This window comes from Cygnus olor, chromosome 2, assembly GCF_009769625.2.
Source record: "Cygnus olor isolate bCygOlo1 chromosome 2, bCygOlo1.pri.v2, whole genome shotgun sequence".
Classification (NCBI taxonomy): Eukaryota; Metazoa; Chordata; class Aves; order Anseriformes; family Anatidae; genus Cygnus; species Cygnus olor.
In genome coordinates, this window is record NC_049170.1 from 117,843,526 (window position 1) to 117,867,624 (window position 24,099).

General features: G+C 36.8%; 1 protein-coding gene across 6 annotated transcripts in view; it reads left to right on the plus strand.

Annotated features, from left to right (window-relative positions):
* The window catches only part of SNTG1 (syntrophin gamma 1), a 363,432-nt gene that overhangs the window by 235,410 nt on the left and 103,923 nt on the right, over positions 1 to 24,099 (plus strand). For 4 of the 6 annotated variants that reach the window (XM_040550360.1, XM_040550362.1, XM_040550363.1 and 1 more), the window contains 3 exons: positions 13,970 to 14,072; positions 16,143 to 16,225; positions 18,432 to 18,562. In XM_040550360.1, coding sequence (XP_040406294.1) covers positions 13,970 to 14,072; positions 16,143 to 16,225; positions 18,432 to 18,562 — 317 coding nt within the window. The remainder of the gene's footprint in view (positions 1 to 13,969; positions 14,073 to 16,142; positions 16,226 to 18,431; positions 18,563 to 24,099) is intronic. The other 2 variants (XM_040550361.1, XM_040550365.1) reach the window with 1 other exon arrangement.

Sequence of the window (24,099 nt, forward strand, 5' to 3'; positions counted from 1 at the left end):
TTTGTTTAGTGGAGGAGGAGGAAGAAAGGAGAATGGATTCTGTGTATTTTTCATTAGTATCCAGTGTTGGACTGTTCCAGCCAGATACATGGAGGTTTCCAGATGGCCCACTTCTCAACCACTAGTATGGTACAGTGTAGTACTGCTGTTCTGGTGTCTGTTTGTCAGCACTGGGCCTATTTTCTAGGTATATCCTTTTTTTTCTTTTTTTTTTTTTTTTTCTTAGTGGTGCCTTGATAATATTGGTGTCTTTCTACAAGTTCAGTTTGGTACTGCCAGTTTCCCGTTAGTTGTTTTGCAAGATGGTGCCTAGTAAAGCTGCTTACGCTAGTAAGGGATTCACAGATCACAGCAAAAACTCTGGTGCAGATGTTGTGACAGAAGGAAGAAATTCTTCATTAAAATTGACAACGGTTACCCTTTCGTCAGATTGTAATTGCCTCACCATGCTGTTTGTACTTTTCTGAACAAGATGGGAAGTAGTCAGTGCTCAGGTTGAAATGGCATTACCAGGATAATGACATGTATCTGTAAATATAGTAAATGTAGAATGTAGGTAGCTCTGTTCTACTTCACGTGGCCTTGTCAAGCCAGTCCCAATTCAGAATACATCAAAGGTTCTAATTATACTCACCCATTAAAAGGAAAGTTCAAGGGAATACTTTGCATTAAAACAACTCCCATGTTTTAGCACGTTGGTGTGCAGTAGTAAGTTCTGAGGGTATCTGTGAATTCCCTGAAATACTGAAATACCTTCTTATAATATTCTGAATATAACATATTTACATATTAAATGATTAGACATATTTAACAGGATCTTCATCATACCTCAGTAATCTTAAGGGTTTTTTTGGCATCTTTTATACAGTCATATTTACATAAAGATATAATATAAAACACATTAAAAATCCCCTGTGCGCTTCAGGTCATAATGCATTATTTCTGAATTACTGATTGCAGAGAAAAGTGTAAGTGAGAGATAACATTTGCCTTAATGAAAGCTAATAGATGAAACATTGAGCTTAAACATCTTTCACCCTGAAAGATTCCAAGGTTTTACAAGCTATTTAAAGCATTGTTCTATCAATCAATAAATGAAGTTTTAGGGTAAAATGAATCAAATGCACAACAATGACCACAGAAACAAATCTTTGAGACAAAGTAGTATTTTTTTCTAATTAAAATCTTGGGATCTTTGGAATTTGGCAGTACAAAGACATTTAAAACTTTACTTCAACCTCTGCAACTACAGCTCTTAATATCCAAGAAGTTATCAAGGCCCAAATTTTTATATCTCAGTAGGAAAGTCTTATCTAAATGCAAGTGTGCTATTTTGAATCATCTTCTTATATAGTTGTTCCTTAGATAACTTTGAGTTATGTAGCATCAGCATTGTTTTGCTATTTTCTGAATTTCTGTAGCCACTGACAGCACACAGAAAATTGTAAACCAAAATTAAGGTTTGAGAGACCTACATTTTCTAAACTTGGGGCCTCTGGTTTGTGCATTCATCTGTGAAATTCTGATATATCACCTAGCAGCAATGCAACAATTTTTAAAAAGCATTTTGTTTTTCTTTTGTTGTCAGTGTTGCTTCTTTTTTTTTTTTTTTTTGCTTCAGAATACATATCCATGTTATTTAACTGTCTATACATTCTGTTTTTTACAGGATTTTTAAATCTGAAATGGTAATTAATTGCTGTCGAGAGAAGATTTTTGTGGGGTTATTGCCTAATTAGGAAAATAAAATAAGGGTTGCAATGAGATATCCAGTCTGATCACTTGGGGTAAATATCTCAGATTTATGCTTAACCTCATAAGTTATGAAGACCTCATTCTATAACCTGGTAGAACTTTAATTCAGCAGCACATTTTCATAATTATGCTGAAATAAAAATTGGCTATTTTATCTACCTTGGTATTATATGTTAATCTTTTTCTCTTTCCAAAATGTATGTAGATATCCTCCAGTTAGTTAATATCCAGTGTGAGTACCCCAACGTCAGTTTTTCCAAGGCGTAAAACACAGATGCTGTTGAAAATGATCCTGAAATGTTTAGGCAATATTGTTTGTGGATATTCCATATTACAGGATAGCTGTGTTGAATCCCAATTCAACAAAATATTTATGCCTATGCCTAAAAGTATCAGTTTAAGTGTTTTGCTAAATTGGGGACTTTTTTGTTCTGTATTTTTTATTTTTTTTACATATATTTACAAAGAACGAAGTCAGTTTCTCATCTTCAGCTAGATGCAGTACAATTCTTTTGTACCGCATAGCATTAAATGCTATGAAAGACTTATTATATGTTTTCTCAGACGAAAACTTAGTTCTTTTGCCATTGAGCTCATTCCCTGAAGTACTGAAATATCTTATTCTGAGATTAAATCTTGAGCTGCTGAGAAGTTGAGCAGACTTAACTGCATATATTGATCTAAAACATTACTTCAAATACAAATTTGTCCAAGAATTACGTTTTATGTCATTGTGAAGTCATTAACATTTAGTGTCGAACAAATAGCAGTAGGCTTGCACATAAATATTATTCAAATTTAGAATTAAAATTTGATTTCAAACTCTTTAAGACCATTTTGTATTAATTTTTCATGAGCACTTATGTGCTGGTGCTTGATTAGTGTGACTGTTCATGAAAAGTAAATGTTAAGGTCATATTTGCCAACAGCAAATTTTATATTGAATATGTAAATGTGAAATTTGCCACTAGCTGTTTGTTTGACCCCAGTCTTGCAATGTGATTAGTGTAGGCACACCCTTATTCTGGAACTGATCCCTCTCTGCCCCTGAACTGAGGCTCTGCTTTGTCAGATAAAACGTTCAAGCAATGTTTTCAGTGATCTTAGACATATCTCTGTTCAGAAAACATTTAAAATTTAAGAATGTATTTCAAATAGCTGGGCTAACTGGGAGACTTGAAGCATTAGGAACAGAAGCAGTAGCCATGTTATGCAGTTTAGTAATGTGCATGCATTTTGAATATTACTAATGATCTTTTCACAAAAAGCATACAGAAAGAACATGCTTGTTTAGTAAACGTTGCATATATGTTGGCAAAGCTGTGTAGAAATCTGTAGATGTTGTAACAGTACTGTAGATGCTTCTCCTATTTCAATAGGAATCTTGTTTTGGTTACTAAGAGGATCACACGTTTCTTCCAAAGAAGCTATGATCAATTTTTTTATTTGTAAAGTAGCAATGAGATTGATCCCAAACAAAATCTGATTCTTATTTTAAATTTATGAATTATCACACCAATGGGAGGTTTACACAAATAAATTCTATTATAATTAAACCATGTAATATCTGTAGAAGATGAAATATGTATATTACTGGAACTAGTTCGAACTGGAATTAGTCATATTGACCTAAAACATTTAACAGATGGTGAGGTTGAGTAGTTTAGCTACATGGTGATGGCTTTATCAGCCTCATACAGTTGTAATATACAACTGGGAAAATGTTTTCTTTTGCTCAAAAGAATTAAAGTTCCTATTTCATATTCTTTTTAAAATGTAGAATAAATGGAAGTTTAGTTTCTGTTTAGAAGTTTAGAAACTGTTCTACGTTTTCAGTATTAAGAGGTTTGCTTCATTCTTATCCAGTCGTTTAGAAACTCATTAAATATATAATTACAAAAATATGTGTTTATGAATTAGCAGAGAAGAATAGTAGATGCCCAGCAGTTGAGTACATAATAACTTTACAAACAAAAGGAACAGTTGTGAGAGTTTAAAGAAGACGAGTTCTTAAAACTATATAACTGATTGTTCAGTGTAGCTGAGTAATCCTAGAGAAGGAGAACCATACTGGGGTAGGCAATGTGAAAACAGGGATAGGCACTTGTGTGATTCAGCTCTGTCATGCACTCACTACGTACAGGTGTATTGAAAAAGCTCATGAAACATAGAAAGAGTTTAGGTGAGTCTTCTAGTTCTTTGAAATTTTTGTTCGTTTGTTTGCATAGGTATTTTCTTGTCATGAGTAACTGCATCATTTAAGCACTGAGGTAAGGTCTGTACATGAAACGTGTCAAATTTCAGTTGATTCAATGCTTACGCTTTAATCAGAACATTAAAATGCATTTTATTCACATTCTATGTATTCTAATATATGTTATAGGATACAAGAAACATTAAAACGTAATGTTTCTTTCACTCAAAATACTATTCTTTGTACTATACAAGTAGTATTCTTTGTACTCTACAGTATCCTTTTATAAAACAAATACTGATATTTTATTTTCCACTCATTTTCTTGTTAGAATGAATGATCATTCAATGACTAAGAAATGCATACTTGTGTACGTTTTTCTACTATGAACACAGTTCAAGACGAGTAGTAGTCCATGGAATATAGATTTGGGAATGTTAATGAAACCCATTGTATGGAAGAGATTTTACATGAGAATCAACAGGCTGATGTTCAGCTGGGTGATTCAGAGAAGTGAGAAGTACTGGTCACACAGAATCACAGAATTGCCGAGGTTGGAAGGGACCTCTGAAGATCATCTAGTCCAACCTCCCTGCAGAGCAGGATCACCTAGAGCACATTGCACAGGATGGCATCTAGGCAGGTTTTGAATATCTCCAGAGAAGGAGACTCCACAACCTCTCTGGACAACCTGTTCCAACACTCTGTCACCCTCACAGTAAAGAAATGCCCTCTCATATTCAGCCGGAACCTCCTGTGCTTCAGTCTGTGCGTATTGCCTCTCATCCTGTCGCTGTGCCCAAATGAAAAGAAACCAACTCCATCCTCTCGACACCCTCTCCTCAGATATTTGTATACACTGATGAGGTCTCCCCTCAACCTTCTCTTCTCCAGGCTAAACAGGCCCAGTTCTCTCAGCCTGTCCTCATATGACAGGTACTCCAGTCCTCTAATCATCTTGGTAGCCCTCCTCTGAACTCACTCCAGCAGTGTCCCTCTTGTACTGGGGAGCCCAGAACTGGACACAATATTCCAGGTGTGGCCTCACCAGGGCTGAGTAGAGGTGCAGGATCGCCTCCCTTGACCTACTGGCAACACTCTTCCAAATGTACCCTGTGATACTGTTGGCTTTCTTGGCCACACAGGCACCTTGCTGGCTCATGGTCAGACTGTTGTCCACCAGGACTCCCAGATTACTCTCTGCAGAGCTTTTCTCTAGCAGGTCAGCTCCCAGCCTGTGCTGGTGCTCGGGGTCATTCCTTTCTAGGTGCAGGACCCTTCACTTGCCCTTGCTGAACTTCATGAGGTTCCTCTTGGCCCAACCCTCCAGCCTGTCAATGACCCTGTGAATGGCAGCACAGCCCTCTGGGGTATCAGCCACTCTGAGCTTCGTGTTGTCAGCAAACGTGTTGCCCTTTTTGAAGACTGGCATGATATTGGCACTCTTCCAGTCCTCAGGCACCTCTCCCGTTCTCCAAGACATTTCAAAGATGATGGAGAGTAGCCTAGCAATAACATCGGCCAGCTCCCTCAGCCCCCATGGGTGCAATCCATTGGGGCCCATAGATTTGTGGATGTCAAGTTTTCTTAGATGATCTCTGACCTGATCCTCTTCGACCAAGGGAAAGTCTTCCTTTCTCTGGACTTCCCCTCTTGTCTCCAGGGTCTGAGATTCCTGAGGACTGATTCTAGCAGTAAAGAATGAAGCAAAAAAGGTATTCAGCAACTCTGCCTTCTCTGTATCCTTTGTCACCAGGGCACCTGCCCCATTTTCCCCAGTCTTCCTTTTTCTACTGATGTATTTGAAGAAGCCCTTCTTGTTGTCCTTGACATCCCTTGCAAGATCTAATTCCAAATGGGCCTTGGCCTTCCTTGTCACATCCCTGCATACCCTGACAGTGTCCCTATATTCTTTCCAAGTGGCCTGTCCCTTTTTCCACGTGCTGTAAACTTCCTTCTTCTGTCTGAGCTTCACCGGGAGCTCCCTGCTCATCTGTGCAGGTGTCCTGCCCCCTTTGCTTGCTGTCTTACTCACAGGGGTGCTTGGAGGAAGTGATGCTTGAATATTGACTAGCTGTCCTGGACCCCCCCTTTCTTTTAGGGCCCTAACCAATGGATTCTTCCAAGTAGATTCCTGACGAGGTCAATGTTTGCTCTACTGAAGTCCATAAGTCCAGGTCACTGATAGATCACTGTAAACAATGTCGTAGGGTTAGAATTTATAAAGGGAAATCATATTTTTCATTTTTCAGAGTATGATATGGAATGTTCAGGGGCCTGTCACTGGCATTACCAGTTTTCAAACACTTACAATTTTAGCAAGTTCTAATTCCTCCCTTTCTGTAGTTTCTGCATTGAACTAATGGTCTGCTAATGATTTGATATAATATAAACTGTGATGATCAGTATGTGCAGTCTATAGTAGAACAGAATTCCAAATTAAAGTACATGACCTAAGAATGCTAATTAAGCACTTCTAGCTATATTTTTTTCTGGATTATGTTTATTAACAATGCTAAGTTTAATGAAAGAAGAACAGGAAAATGCCATCAGAGCATTTTTTTCTGGCAGACTTTTACTTTTTTGTAAACCGTGATTTATTTATTTTTTCTTCCTTAGGTGTTAATGGTTATCTTTTGCTGAGGCACTCCTCGCTTTTGAAAAGATAAACATCTAACTAAGCAATAATTGCAGTCTATTACTATTCTGAATTGCAGTCTATTGCTATTACTAAACACTTCAGTGCTGATTATGGAGCATAATAATATTTATAGAATTACCAAATACTGTTATTGGAACTTTTAGACAACCTTGTAAGTACTCCATTCAACAAATGTTAGATGTACATGTTTAAAAACAGATCTTTTCTTCCACCTTGACTGTAAATATCAGTGAAGTGATATAATTCTCTTTTTTATCTTGGCCCTGCATTGAAGGAAGAGCTGATAGGAGCTGGTGTCCTCTGTGGACTATATTTGGTCCTCTCTTATCTGATCTAATTTTGGTTTTCCTGGAAGTTAATTATCTTTTCAATAAATTATTTCTGAAATTTATCTTTCTCCTTCATCCTCTGTACACTTGTTGATGTTGCTTACATCTGATTATTTTAGTCATTTTCTATGAACAAAACTTTGTAGATGTCTCTTACTGTCAACTAATGCAAATGACCTACTTTGCATGTAGGCTTTAAACATGATTATCTGTTTTTAAAGGAAGGTCACTTAGTTTTCTACTAATGCTTTATACATGAGTCTTGAGGTTGCATGTTATGGAACTTTTATGTCCAAAGCCCATGAGCTAGTGAAAACAGGTAGGGCGAAGAACAATGAATGAAGCCAGAAGACAGTTACAATAAGACTGGTATGATATTGTCCAACTGAGAAACCACGTGATGGTCTAGCTCAAATGAGTGCTGTCACTTGGAATCAAGAATAATTTTACTTTTAAGTGGAAAGTCTGATGGGACTTGTCGAAAAGCATCAAACCCTGAATCTCTGTGTATATTGCTCTGAAATGATCTTTTATATAGTTTCTTTGTAGCTGGAGCATTCACTGTGTAAGTGCTACCTTGGTTCAATTCTTGTGTCATCCTGAGAAACTCTAAACCTCTATTTGCCACTTTTCAGAATAATTACTTAGTGGTAGGCTTAGGTAGAGTATCAGCACATGCACCATTCTGCCCTGCATTTCTTTTTGCTTTGTTTGAGGAGCCTCCCTGTTCTAGTGTGGAAATATTTGGTTTTGTATCTAAACATTTAGTACAAGTTGTACAACCAGGCAGTAAAATACAAAATCAACAACTCTGGTAATGTCAAGCTATGACCTGAAGTGTACTTTGAGTGGTACAGCCTGAGTTGGAACTGTTGTCATAAAAAATGTGTTCTAGTTGGCTCTGTACATCAATAACAGAAATTTTCTGAAGAAAAACTTTGATAGGTTTAACTGTCGCATTAATTGATTAACATTCTTTGTAGGAAAATATTCTGATTGTTATCCGATCATAGGAATTTAAAACTCCCCATATCGTGATGTGTTTTTAATGTGTATATTCTATATTAACGACATTGTATTTTACTGAAAGAAGCTATTGTTTTTTTGAATAAACACAATTCAGCTGTGTGCATAAATTGAGCATTCTGGCCTCAGACCTTTGTGTCATTGTACCAGAATATATATTGTAGTATTTGCTGATAGACTTGATGATATTAGTGCATTGTGCAGACTATGCACAGTATCTCTCTCTTTTTTTTCTCTTTTTTTTTTTTTTCCCAGATGTTTATAATTCAAGGTATTCATTAAAGAACTGAATTCTTCTTTCAAGCATACTGATGAGTGGAATCTGCTCCAGCTCAGGAGACCACAAATCTTAGATAATATACATCTTCTGTTTAAGTCCTTTCTACTTCATTTGTGGATAAATTTCATTTCTAATTTAAGAGTGAATTTACAGCCCCATTCAGGAAAAAATACTTACTGAAGTCAGAGGGATTTCACGCATCAGTGCTTTCATGAATATATTGAGAGAGACTTCAGCATATGCTCAAATGTTTTCTTGAACTGAGACTTTAAAAGGTTTTATAAAATTAAAAGGCAATATCATTGCAGGTATTATTGAAAATTCAAACTAGTGTTATTATTATGGAAATATTTATTCAGCAGTATCACACACCACCATAAAATTCACCTCTTCAAATGGCCCTCTTGCAGTCATTACAGTAATTTTGTAGAAATATAGACACTGTCACTCCAGAAAGACTGGCTTTTCTAATTTCACTATTTTGCACAGCTGCTGCTTTAGAAAAGCACAACTGTTATTTTTACCTGTCTCACTTCACTCATGAAAATACCAACCTTAGATATGGCTATGTGTGGCAAAGGTAAATTAATTATCACACTAGTAGTAAGCTTATTCTTTGCATAGTGAAATGATAGTATTTAATATTTATGTTTGTATAGTACTTTTCACATCACAACATTCTACATTACATATATACATACATACATATCTATATGTGTCATATATTATGCATTTCTGCAGTGGCAGAAATTAAATATATAGCCATGATATTCATGAGGAGATGCTAGGACTTTTCAGCATCACAGCTTCTTCCTGTTACAGGAATAACTTCACTAGACAGTGAGCATTAATCCAACAAATCAATAGCTAGTATTGCTCACCAAATGAAATAAAAAATAAAACTAAATCAAGTAGTAACAGCAATGCTAAATGGATTTTCGAGGAGGGGAGGGTTAGATGTAATCTTGTTAGACTTTCAAAATGTTAGGTCTACAACTGAGTTCAGATTTTGGGAGGAAATTATTCCATGGATTTACCACTATGAATTTATCTCATGTATCATACATATACATATGTATACATATATACACATATATATATACTTATGTGTATATATATGTATGCATGTATACATATATATATAGAATCATAGAATATCCCAAGTTGGAAGGGACCCATAAGGATCATCTAGTCCAACTTTTGGCACCGCACAGGTCTGCCCAAAGTTTAGACCGTGTGACTAAGTGCACAGTCCAATCGCTTTTTAAATTCAGACAGGGTTGGTGCAGTGACTACTTCACTGGGGAGCCTGTTCCAGTGTGCGACCACCCTCTCGGTGAAGAACCTCTTCCTGATGTCCAGCCTAAACTTCCCCTGCCTCAGTTTAACACCATTCCCGCAGGTCCTATCACTGATGTTTACAGTGAATAGGTCACCTGCCTCTCCACTCCCCTTCGTGAGGAAGTCGTAGACCGCGATGAGGTCTCCCCTCAGCCTCCTCTTCTCCAGGCTGAACAAGCCCAGTGACCTCAGCCGCTCCTCATATGTCTTCCCCTCTAGGCCCTTCACCATCTTTGTTGCCTTCCTCTGGACACTCTCCAACAGTTTAATGTCCTTCTTGTACTGTGGTGCCCAGAACTGCACACAGTACTCGAGGTGAGGCCAGACCAGCACAGAGTAGAGCGGGACAATCACCTCCCTCGACCGACTAGCACTGCCGTGCTTGATGCATCCCAGGATACGGTTGGCCTTCCTGGCTGCCAGGGCACACTGCTGGCTCATATTCAACTTGCTGTCAACCACAACCCCCAGATCCCTCTGTGTGGGGCTGCTCCCCAGTGTCTCATCGCCCAGTCTGTACGTATAGCCAGGGTTGCCCTGTCCCAGGTGCAGGGCCTGGCACTTGCTTTTGTTAAACTTCATGTGGTTGGTGATTGCCCAGCTCCCCAATCTGTCCACACCTCTCTGCAAGGCCTTTCCACCCTCATCCAAGTCCACAACTCCTCCAAGTTTGGTGTCGTCGGCAAATTTGCTCAAAACACCTTCTAGTCCTACATCCAAATCATTTATAAAGACATTGAAGAGGACTGGCCCTAAAATGGAGCCTTGAGGGACCCCACTATGTATAAGTATATATATAAAAACCTTAGGAAATTACTGCTTTTTTTTTTTTTTTAAAGAACATCTTTCTTCAAAATCACTTTTCAAAAAAAAAAAAAATGTTTCTTTTTCTCTTCTTAGCAGTTGAGTCAAATTACACCTTTGTAGTAAGTCTTCAGTCATTTTTATAACGCATGCAATGTGTGATGGTGTAGGAGAAAAAGCCAAGGCTAGTTATTCTGATCAACCTAGCTTAAAGGTTTCCTTTTCCATCAGAAAATATGCTGTAACTGAAAAGGTTTTTGTATAATTTTATGAAGGATTTTGATAATATTGTTTGAAAACAATCTTGAAATATTTCTTGAATTATCACTGCTATAAATTACGAATACATACATTGTCAGTGATAGTGCTCTATTGATAAGGTATTGACAATGTATATACAATAAATGTGAGGGGGCTTTCTTCTAAGAGGGGAGAAGGATGGCTCAGCAGATATTTCCATTTCTTTATCTGAAAATTGTCATGATTGACAACTGATTCATTCAGTATATTAATGAAATTACTTCAGTGGTAGCTTTGTTATCAGAATATTCTACCAGTGCAGATCCACATGTATATACTTGTGCAAATAAATGTATTTTTTATTCATGTACGTCTCCCAAGTCTGAACAACCACTACATTTACATTTATCCAGTTCTTATTTTACCAAAATAGCTCTATAAAGCGTTTAGCTAATTCAATGGCAGGCAATGATGGAAACAGAAGAAAGAATTAATATGTCAGTATCTCTGACTGTTGTTGGAATTCCACTCATCTTTGTAAAACTTTAGAAATCTATACTGTATTGTATCTTTCAGACAAACTGTTTGACTCCCATTTTCAACATTTTTTTTATTATCCCCAGAGACATAACTCTCCATAACAACTAGTTAAATTACTTTTGGTTGTTAGCTTTTTTATAAAAGTTACTGATTTTCCTTTTCTGAACATGAGCTGTTCTGATATTCAGCTGAAAACTTTCCTCAGTAAGAATAGATTTCCTATCATATCTCATTCTCTTTTTGAATGGAGGAGCATGGCAAAGTACAAGCTGAATGAGGACACCAAGTAGATCAATCGTGTAAGGCATACTTGATTTAAAACAGTTCAGCAATTGTTCATTTCTTATGTAAAATAAAGACAAAAATGTAAAATAACAGTAAGGCTTTCAACTGAAAGCTACAAAAAGACAATTTCATTAAAAAACTAATTTTCTTCAACTAACCTTATTTCCTAAAATGGCTTTGATAATGACTAGGAAGTAAGTGAAATGGGACTGATAGCCCATGTCTCCTCTGTTGTAATAATTAACTTTTTTTTTTTCCAATATTTTGTATCTCTTTAGTCTTTATTTTACATGTCAAATCCAGTTTACTTTCTGGATTATATGCTTTATACACTCCAAAATATGCTTAAATGAAGTAAGTATTGCTGATTTCAACTAGATTGTGTACCAGCTTAAATTCTTCATCCTATGGGAAAAAGAAATTCGAGAGAGAAAGAGAGAAAGAGTGAGAGGTTAGAGAAAAAGGTCACATTAGACTACTTAGGACAACTTCTAGCATTCATAGAGCAATATATTATCAAATGAAATCATGTAGACTTGTGGCTTGTTGGAAGAAAAAAGCTTGAGGGTCAGAGTTTAGTGTCTCAGCTTCTTTCATAGATGGTATCCACTTATTTGTAGGTATCTTAAAAGGTGACTATAAATTAGAGTTGGTAATGCTGTAACTTCTTCCCTTCTTCCCTGTTTCTGAGTAAAAACATTTTTAAAAAGGCAGACAGTAGCTGTATTTTTCCCACACTTTGTCTATCCACATCTCTCATTTGAATACAGAATACATGCCTGTAAGTGTCTGCTTTGGCTATGACTATTCAGAACTGTGTGACTGCTTCATTAGAGAGAAGGATGTGTTTTCTATGAAACCTGAGGATGCACTATGGTCTCTGATGGAATTCAGGATTTCAGAGTCTTGATCTATACTACTCCACAGACGTTGTCATCTTTCTATAAAATAAGTGTTACTTATGAGTGCTGAGGTATAAAACACACCAGAAATAGGAAGTGCTCATCAAAGTTGTTCATGTTACAGCTGAAGTTTTGGGGTGAGATTTGAGTTAGCTGATGACTTTTATTATGTGTATATGTGTGTCTGGTTATTAGCACACATACATACTACCTTGCAAAGTATGCCTTGACAATCACTGTGCTATATTAATCAATAAACAGCCTAAAACTTCAGAGTAGATTTCAGGTACTAAATCAAGTATTGTGTCATCATATCGTTACTCCTCTGTGGCATCCAATGTAGAACAGGAAGCGTTGTGTTTAAATGGGAAGTTGACTTTTTTTTCTTGAAGAATTGCTTTAAATTAGCTAAATATAATGCAGTGATTCCACATGAAAGCATACCTGTATATAGTATTATACATGCGTGTAATTAAACGTGTAGGATAGGTTGTCGATAGGCATAACTTGTGAGTTATTCAGATACAATGAAATCGTAGCAGAAGGGGGGCAATACGTCACATTAAAAGGTTTTGTCTAATATATCACTGTAGCAGCTCTCCACCACTGCTCCCAGCAAGCTGGCTCTTTGCAAAGGAAGTTCAGTCATCGAGACAGAGGAATGGTTCAAACTTCAGTTTTTATAAGCCCAACTTAAATTGACCCAAATTAGCAGGCTACGGAGGCAGAACAACAGGAAATGCTCGTTCTCTGATACACAGAGTTATGTATATTTCTTGGCTTTCATGATATAACATGATTGTAATGTTATTTCTCCACTGTTAAGTATAACATTTTGCTTAGGTGCTCATGTGCCTCCTTTGTGAGGTGCATGGAGGTCCCTTCTGTGCTGTGTGGCTTGTGGTGGCATCAGCCACACCACAGAAAAGCTAAAGACATGAACAAGAGCCGTAGAAGCAATTGTGAAAGAGATACAAGAAGGCTGAGAGCATTCACAGTTGGATAGGTGATTTACTTGTCTTCCTACTTCCAAAATCTAGGCTGACCTATGGTAAAACATAACCTTGTGCTTTTCTAAGACTTAAGGTTTTAAATAGGTATTTTTCCACTGCATTTCTAAGGAAGATTAGATCTCTCATCCATGCCGGCGCAGTTTGACTAAATTTAACTCTGGCTGTAGGAAAGATTTATTCATAGGATTATGGCACAGCTGTGGAAACTACAGCTATTGTTTTGGTTGGAGATTTATGAGACAAGCCCAGCAAAACAAAAACAAACAAATTTTATACATGCAGGGTAGTGTGGATGATGCCAGGTCTGGAAGAGGGAGGTGCACAGCTGAACAGTGTCAGGGAGCAACCTGTAGTACCAGCCAGTGCTATTTAAGGAGGCTAATTGTGCTACCAGCATTACCTGTTTGTGTGACTAGGAGCACAGCAAACATGCATGTAAAAAGCTTTAAACTTTACTTTCTTCTTAAAGATGTTATCACAATACATTGAAAAGCAGTTATGCTCTGGTATGTGAAAGCTGTGTGGCATTGTTTACATTTGCAGCTATATTTTGGTCATGCATTTATTTCAAGGTGTCCTGTCTGTATTTCTCTTCCAGGTTCAGGTCCTTCGCAATGCTGGGGAGGAAGTGACCCTAACTGTGTCCTTTCTGAAGAGAGCACCTGCTTTTCTCAAACTGCCACTGAATGAAGATTGTGCGTGTAAGCCTTTATCACTTGACAAAACAAACAAACAAAAAAACACCTAAATTCAATGTTGAGCTTCCGAACCTAGTGTGCATTGAGGAAGATCAACAGCAGTGTTTTCAGGCAGCATTGTGGCCTGAATATGAGGCCATCGAATTGCCAGGTCTTGTAGCAGTAGTCACCTCAAGCAAATGAGTGCAATCTTTGCTTGAGAACAGGTCAGAAAGCATTTGGCCTTTGGTGTGAATCAGCAAATTTGCATGTGAGTCAGTGGAATTACATTAATTAACCGTAGCTCACATTCTGATGTAGAGTATTTAAAAGCAGTTTTCCAGGCAGCATCAGATAACATTTTAGTCCAAAAGAGATTTGTCTTCGAAATGTGAAAATGAAATTGTGTGGGTATATTTGAAGGGCTTAACTTTCCTATTTAAAATTCAGCAGCTTTCACGTAGGTGTCTATCTACTTAAAAATAAATTAATTTCAGATGATTAGTATTTTGTTTAAGTCTGACTGAGTTTTAGTAAGTTAGCCCCATCAGAGGCATATGGAGACAGCTGTCTTCCTTTAACTGTATTAAAATGTGAGTGTGGGTGCATAATTATACAGTTGCAGCATACCTGAGCATCTATATGGATATTCATGTATGTCAGCCTGTGCCTTTTGTCATCCCTGCTTTCCTTCCACTTCTTTCTCCTAAAAGCGTAAAACGAATTGTTCACTTCTAAAGCAAAACAGCAAAAAATTTATTTCAATACATGTAGCCTTTGATTTTATGTCGGTAGGAATTAAATAAACTAAATTATTATATAATCTTGTATACATTCATTTGCAGAAGTCCTATCTTTATCTTTTTTCCAGGTATTAAATTTTAGTGAGACAAGAAAAAAAATAACAATACCATAAATTCTTAAATAAAAATGAATCTAAGTAACTCATTGCCCTTTTTATGAAAGGATGTGGTACCATAGAGTGCACTGAGTAACACACACAAACATGCACATAGAATCGTAGAATGGCTTGGGTTGGAGGGGACCTCAAAGATCATCTAGTACTAACCCCCAGTACTCAAAGTCAGGCCTCACAAGGGCTGAGTAGAGGGGGACAATCACCTCCCTTGACCTGCTGGCCACGCCTCTGTTGATGCAGCCCAGGATGCAGTTGGCCTTCTGGGCTGCAAACACACACTGCTGGCTAATGTTGAACTTGTCATCCACCCGAACCCCCAAGTCCTTCTCTGCAGGGCTGCTCTCATTGAGTTCTTCACCCAGTCTGTGCTCATGTCTGGGATTGCCCCAGCCCAGGTGCAGCACCCTGCATTTAGACTTATTGAACCTCATTAGGTTCACATGGGCCCACTTCTCAAGCCTGCCTTTGGATAGCATCCCTTCCTTCTGTCGCATCAATTGCACCACTCAGCTTGGTGTCATCTGCAAATTTGATGAGGGTGCATTCTATCCCATTGTCTATGTTGTTGATAAAGATATTAAACAGCACTGGTCCCAGGACAGACCCCTGAGGTACACCACTTGTCACCAGCCTCCACTTGGACGTAGAACCATTGACCACCACTCTCTGGGTGTGACCTTCAAGCCAATTTCTTATCCACTGAATGATCCACTTGAATAGATCCTGTCATATGTTACTTATGTGGCGTAGCTCTGTAACCTCCTAAACTGTTAAAAGAACTGTTAGAACTGTGAATTTCATGGAGAATAACAAAAGCATTATCTGACTAGTTCTATCAAGTAAAAACCAAGTAAGGAAAGTACACACCTTTTATTTTTGAATTTCCAAAAATATTTGTGCTTTTATTTTTCCTACTAAGCAAATTGTTGTTATTTTTTTCTTGAGAAAAGCACCAGAAAAGTACCAGTGGAGGTTATTTTGAGCCTCCAATCAGCTTTAAAAGACACTCCACTCAAACCAAAAGAGAGGTATTAGCTGAATGGAGAAAAAGAAGTGAGTGTTGCATATGACAAAACCAATGAGGGAAGGAGCACAGACATACAGACACACACACATTTGCATTATACCAGTATAGATTAATGAAATTTTGGGGGGTGTATTTATATTTTTATTAGGTGCCCCCAGTGACCAGAGCAGTGGCACATCCTCTCCCCTGTGTGACAGTGGTTTGCATCTCAACTACCATCCCAACAACACGGTAAGAGCTTATATTTCTTTCACAGAATTACATTTAAAAATGTTATCATAGCTAAGTGGAAATAATTGATAAAAGACAGCAACATGGGATGAACTCTAATTAACATTAGATATAGTTCCATAGGGGGCAAAAAGAGTTGCCAGATATTATGGCTGAGAATTAAACTATGACAAAGGCTGAGATTATGCCCTGATAAATGTGATTACTATTTTTGTCTGAGCAACAGGGATTTCAAGACAGTTTTTTCTTCTAGATTTTTTGTAGAGCATAGGAAAAAATGAAAATGTACCTATTTAAAGAGAAGGTTGAAAACTTTTTCAGAATATTTTTTCATGGTTTTTATTTCATTTGTAATTTAGAACTTTTGACAAATCTTACTTAGGTGCATGTTTTTGCCTGTTTTCAGCTGTGAATATTTTTTCCTAGTAACTGACAATCGTATTGAAGAATAATAGCATTATGGAACAAATTCCCTTTAGGATGAAATGCTACAGATCTCTATTCAGATTTGTAGTAAAAGATGTTTTGGAAGTGCACCACAGGGTTTTTAACAATTTTCTTAGCCATGAAATGCAAAATATCTAGTATTTTATATAGTTCTAAAGTTTTTTTTGGTTTTGTTTTGTTTTTATGTGTGTTTGGCTTTGTGATAGATAAAAATACTCATAAAGTACAGAATAAATGAAACAGTATGCGGCATAATTATTATAGATATTACAAATTATTATTATTACAAATTATATACAATTATTACATATATATATACAAATAAACAGAATTAGAAGCACTATTCAGTAGACTTGCTGTTTCTACTTTCTGGCTTGCTTTATTTTTCTTGCTTGTTTCACTAGTAAAGATTTCAAATGGGAGCCCAGAGACTTAAAAGTCAATAACACAGATTTTAAACCTGATTATCATCTGTGAAACCTTTTGGATTTATACATGTCTGTACAGGATGGAATCAATAAAAATGGGATAAAAACTGTAACGATGTGTCTTACTGCAGGTCAAATAACAATAAATATATATATATTAATAGTTCAAGAACATCAGAAGCAGACATTTCAAAAGTGAAAAGGCTAATGGAGGAGATCCTAAACTTATTTTGCTAGCCACTTCAAGCCTAGCTTTGCTTTTAGGGATTAAAAACATTTATAAATTCAATTTATGAATCCTCTTGCTGGAGGTGTAAAAATTATCTAAATTAGCGCAGTTTCTATTTGAACGGGTAATAATTTAATGAAATCAAGGCACTTTCTTTCAGTCTAAATAATAGAAGCAGGCATCTTCAGTCTATAATTCACCCTAAATTAAATACTTATGATGAAGTCTGGGAAGACTCAGGTCTTCTTATCTGAGATATACCCTTGTAATGGAATAGAATTCTTCATAAAACCAAATAAGACCTCTGTATGAATTCCTAACGTATGTACAAATCCTTTGTCATGGTCCTTCATTTTCTCAAATTATTTTCTATAATGTATTATGGCTTATAGCCATAATCTATTTCTTAGTTTATAGCCTTGGTGATTCACATGAAAACTTCTGACTTCAAAGAATTTGGAGTAGTCAAGGAGTGGTTTTGGTCTTTTTTCAACATTTGAATGGGTTATGCAAGCTATAGATGAGGTTACCATTTCTGTTGCATCTGGACCTAAGACTACAGTTTGCATCTATACTTGCTGCTTTTCAGCTTTTTCCCAAAGTTTCATTGCAGTTGAAAAAAGGTTCCTGAAAGCAGACAGAACACTGAAAAATTCAAGAGATTGTTCAAAACAATGTCCTAGCTTAGTTTTTCTAGCCAGTCAGTTATTTGTTTGGAATTAATCTAGGGAATGTTTCAACAGAGCCAATGTTTTAAGAGCATGTATTATTAGATAATAGCAGCAGATCTGCTAAGCCAAATTAATGTTCATAATGATACTTCATGCTACAAACACAGAAGATATGTGAACGTAGATGTAAAATCTTATCAAAGCTTTTGTAGAAAAATACAAGGCATATTTTTTTTTTAACATGTATTTTTCAGAAGATACAGGTAAGAAAACATATGAAGCCAGAGATTAAAATAAATAAAGGATGGTGATGCAGGACTATGAAAAGAGGACTATGAAAAGACTATGAAAAATCTCTCTTTCTTTCCAAAATCTGCTGAGTATTTACAATGAAGTCCAAAACTGAGAAGGACTTTCTAAATGTTTTTCAGGATACATTATCATGTTCCTCGTGGCCAACATCCCCAGGACTTAGGTGGGAAAAAAGGTGGTGTGATCTACGGTTAATTCCACTTCTTCATTCACGGTTTTCCCAGTACCTTCCAGGATCAGATTTGTGCAGGTAAAGAAGTTCAGAAAGTTAAAACTATTGATTTCTTACAGATATAAGCCTTAGGGAACTGCCATGTTAGAGGAATAGTGTTATTAGTTCCAATGCAGCTGTGAGAGACATGGAACAAAGAAGCGTCCGTAAAGGTCCTCCTAGGCCTACCTAGGCCCATATTCTGCTCTAACATCAGCCAGAACCAGGTATTTGGAGAAGACACGTAATCTTCCCACTTGCCCCAGGTGGTCATCACATTTCTTAGTGTGAGTTTTCACTTAGGTCATCATATATAATAATTGCTAATTTTCCTGTCCTCAAAAACTTCTTTCTGAGCTTTTTTTTTTTCTTTTTTCTTTTTTTTATACCTTTGCTCTTTGCAATGCATTGTGGCAGGGAGATCTGCAATGAAATTATGTTTTTGAAAGTGCTTTTTTGTTTTTTTGGTTTTTTTTGTGTGTGTTAAATCTCTTGCCTGACGACTTTGCTGGGTGATATAATCTTGTTAGGGTGTAGCAAGGACTGTCTGTCCCATGGGCAGGGCAAGCCATGAGCACACGGTGGCAGGGAGGCTGGCCCAGACAATCCATGCAGAGTCCTCCTCCCACCAGCCTTGGCAAAGGAGCAGAGCAGGCCTCAGGATGGTCATTATCCACGTCCACTGGGGTGAGTTGCAGCTCATGTAAGGCTAGGGAGTCAGCCTGCAGGTTGGGTTCGAATCAGTGGCATACATCTGGGCACAGGCATAGCTGATGGTTGTTGTGGTTTAACCCGGCCAGCAGCTAAACACCACACAGCCGTTCGCTCACCCTCCCCCCTCCCTCTCTGGGATGGGGGAGAGAAACGGGAAAGTGAAGCCTGTGAGTTGAGATAAAGACAGTTTATTAAGACAGAATAATATAATAATAATAATAATAATAATAATAATGATAGTAATAATAGTATTACTAATAATAATGTGTATGAAACAAGTGATGCACAATGCAATTGCTCACCACCTGCTGACCGATGCCCAGCCTATCCCCGAGCAGCCAGCCCCCCACCCCGGCTAGCCACCCCTATATATTGTTCAGCATGATGTCAGATGGTATGCAATACCCCTTTGGCCAGTTTGGGTCAGCTGTCCTGGGTCTGTCCCCTCCCAGCTCCTGCTGCACCCCTAGCCTGCCCGCTGGTAGGACAGAGCGAGAAGCTGAAAAGTCCTTGGCTTGGTGTAAGCACTGCTCTACAACAATTAAAACACCAGCATGTTATCAGCGCTCTTCTCATCCTAATCCAAAACATAGCACCCTACCAGCTACTAGGAGGAAAATTAACTCTGTCCTAACTGAAACCAGGACAATGGTAAACACAAGTGAGGACCAAGGCGAGAGCTGCCCAGAGAAGTGGGGGACAGGCTCCTTGCTACCAGCCCTTTCACAGCAGCCTGATCTTGCATACCATGATCTCACCATGGCAGAGGTAGCCTTAAGTGTAGGCCGCTGAGCCCCCAAGATGGGACTGACGGTGGGTGCAGACCCTTCTGACATGGAACACTGCTATTTTCCTATTTGAAGGCACCTTACTGTTTTCTCCTGTGATGGAAACCTTTCCATAGCTCTGATCATTCTTGTCACCCTCCCTATTTCTTCTCCTAATTTCATAATTTCTCTGAGGAAAGATGATGAGAACTGCGACCAGGGACCCTCGTGATTTACATTAAGGCACAATAATGTTTTCTATTTTGTTCTTCGTGTTTTTTGTTTGTTTGTATGTTTGTTTTTCTAATACTTTGTGGTAGTCTGTTGTTTTTTGATTGTCGCTGAGGACTAAACTGATGGTATTCAGAGAATGGTTTACAGTAACTCTTGCATTTCTTTCCTCAGGATTAATAGCTATAGTAGGGTTCTTCATTGCTTATATATACAGATGAGGCTATTTTTTCCTGTATGTGTTACTTTGCATGTATTAACATTGAATTTCATTGATACTTTGTCTTCCAATCACTGGGAAAGCTGTCCAAAGCTCATAGTCAGGCTTCAATTTATTGCATCATATAGACCTACAACTTGTCATTCTTTAATTCAATATTATCCTAGTAAATCAGAATAGATCAGGAAGGAAGACAAGAATATTCTGGAATGATTACTGTTTTTCAAGTGTTATGCAGTCAGACAGAAAGGAAAGTAGCTATTAAATGCAACAAGGCAAAGTATATACATAAGATAATTTAAAAAGTTTTCAGTAACTACATATTTTATGGATTAATTCATCATTCATACATATATATAAATGAAATTCTAATATTAAAATATTCTGTGCATACCGGCTTGTAGGTCATGAACTGGAGGAAAGCTGTGTACAGTTACAGAGTATGTTACTCCATTGCTTCTAACCAATCAGAAACTTTAACTCTTAAATTAAGCGCACAGGATGTATCAAGTGTGAGACTGTGAGGACTTACAAACTGAAATAAAAGCTGGCTTTCCTGTGTAGCCATCAACTCTGAAAGCTTAGGTGTTTGAATCTAGGAAGAATAATGTGTTCTCTTATACCCTGACTGGTTATCATGCATTAATGGTTTAAAATTTCCTGTTCCTCCATTTAAAAACATGGAAGATTACCTAATTAATACAGAAAAGCATAATTGATATTTCTGGCTTGAGTGTTTTGTGAAAGAAGGTTCCCAGCCTCTTTTCTCTGTTATGCTCACCCTGACAGTGTTTCTGTGGGTCCTACAGTGAAGTATTGCCACCTGCTTTCAGGGGTGGGTTTATGATCCTCCACGAAAAGTGGGGAAAGAGGACTGTTCTTCAGCCTCAGTTTTGTGTTTGTTTGGGGTTAATTTTATTGTTTTATTGTCATGGCCTGCTTCCTTTTCATGAGTTCATAGCAAACATTTGAAAGTTGCACAAAAGCTTCCCATGGCCTAAATTAATTCTAAGGGGTATTGTTTCTTCAAAGTACACCACCTAGGTTTGTCAGTCTTTCTTCCTATGCACAGAGTTGAATTTAAAACAGGTGAGTCGATAGTCACTTCACCACTGGATGACCGATAAGCTAAAAACAGCCTATGGCTTCTGATTAATAATAACAAAATTATGTTTACTCAGCTACATGATCCTTCATCTCTTGCCCAGAGAGTCAACATGTGAACCAAACGCTACAGTGACTCATTGGTTGAACTGAAAGAGAGCAGGATATGGATGCCACAGATACAGGAGTTTTTGTTTTAAACTCTCTGTAAAACTTCAGCTCAGTGTTTTGCAGTGGTTGAAATAGAAATAATTAAGAGCATGAAGCATAAAGGGCCCAGAATCATAAAAGTCAAATTTGAGATCTGTTCTGCAGTATACTTCAGATAAGATACTGAACTGAATAGAACTACTCACATGGAAAATTAGGATATATTCAACTATTTGTAAATATAGGATTTCAAATTCAGTCTTCTGCATGAATAAAACACAGGCTTAATGTGCACAGTATAGAACCGTACATTACAGAAAAGATTATGTGCAGACAGTAATGATATTCTTGAGATTTGAATTTCCAGAAAAAATAAAATTACAAGTATATTTGTACAACACTGAATACCTGAATTTATACTCACACCTTGAATAACTACTCTGATAATTTTCTCCTTGTATCCTACCGTACTGTCTAACATGAGGAAATACAAGTACTTAACAGGAAAGAAGAAAGAAATTTGACAATGAGAAGGAAATTTTATTATTATTATTATTATTTGTTTTATTTTTTCATCAAAAGAGCATGGAACCAACATATACATTGGTAACAAGACAGCTTACAAGTGTTCTAAATTATTGTAAGCATTTTAAAATATGACTTCCTCCCAAAATTTGTTATCAGAGAAAGATAAAAAAAAATTAAAGGGACTGAAAAGGTGAGGACTCTAAAGACCAATATTAAGGAAAGGATATTGAAAATAATGATAAGGAAAGCAACATAAAGTGGACATTAATCCATTACATTTTCTGTAGTTAGTATTTATAAGGTTGTTCTCCCTATAGAAAGCATGATAAATTTTAATCTTTCAGAGTTTGAAAATACTGACACATAAATTATCATTCCCACATACATTATTATTCCTCATAATCATATGCTAACTTTTCTAATAAGATGCTTCACACTCATAAATTCCAGAGAGTATTCTTAAGAAATTCCAGAGGATATTCAAGTTAATCTTAAATCTTACTAACTTCAAATTCTTGAATTTCTGAAGGTGCAGAACCTAAGATGTGTACTTGAATAAGAATTAATCTATTCTTAACTTTTTTTTTCTGTATTAAAAAGTGGTAAATAATATTTTCTATTTAATACATAACATTTATCATATATATAACTAATGTTTGTGTGGTGGTATGTGGCTGGTAGACTAATTCAAGATACTATTACAATAATAGTAATACAGTAATCTAAGGCTATCATAATCTAAGACTAAGACTACCTACTGCTGAGACACATTCAGAAATAGTTTAATACTTAGCCATGCATTTCATAGTCTCCACTTGCATCATATAGACTTCATTTGGTCAAGAGTGTTCTGGGCAAATAGTTTGATCTGTGCATGCCTAAAATACTAAGAATATTAGGAACAGTCTACTATGCCCCAAATGCATAAGTGTTTATTGTGTAAGGGAAATTTGTCATCGTGACTGAATATAGAACATACTGGATTTTCTTTTCTTGTACAGGTTAATGTCACATGTTACTAGATTCCTTGGAATCCTACTTAGGTCTACAATAGGCTAAGTAGAAAGAATAAGAGTCCGGAAGTTAACACTATTAACACTATTTTTCTTGAAAAAGATAATCAGCAAATTGTCTTGAGCATAATGCTGCGTTCTTTATGTAATAACTTTTTTAGTATTTTATTCTGGAAGAATTTTCAATTTATATTTATAGCCGTTTAAAATAAAGGTATAGTAAATAAATATTATTTTAGCATTTAACTACGTTAACTACAGTTGTAATGCTTTAAATAGGACTTCTTCAAGAACTTTGTCAGAATTATTGTGAAAATGAGTAGTTAGTCTTAAAAAGAATTTTCTATTAGATTGTTCCTCTAGGGATTTAAACACAGATCACGACTTCTGTAAAAAGGCAACTGAACTGATAAGTTAACTAGTAGATTTAGAGAAACCATTGGTCTCTGCATGATCATGTTAAGATATTTAAGCCTTATCCTCCAGTCAGGAAAAAAAACGACAACAACAAAAAAAACAAACATGGCTCTAATTCATTTTTTTATGCTTCTCCTAGATGAACAAAAAAGCCTGCACTCGACGTAGACACAGCAAAGACCTTTATGGTAGAGACAGATATTAGTTCTACATTAGTATTAGACAATAATTTTGATAACTTAAAATCCTTTTGCAGAATGGAAATCCGTGGCACTCAGTTTTACACTGAAGATAACACTCATTTTGCCCCAGCCACCTCAGAAAATCTGAATGACATGCTTAATTTTAAACCATGAATTGATCACTAATGAATTGGGTTGGGAGAATGCCAGCAGTAGAACTTGGTATTCTCTGCATGCTTAGTAATCTCCT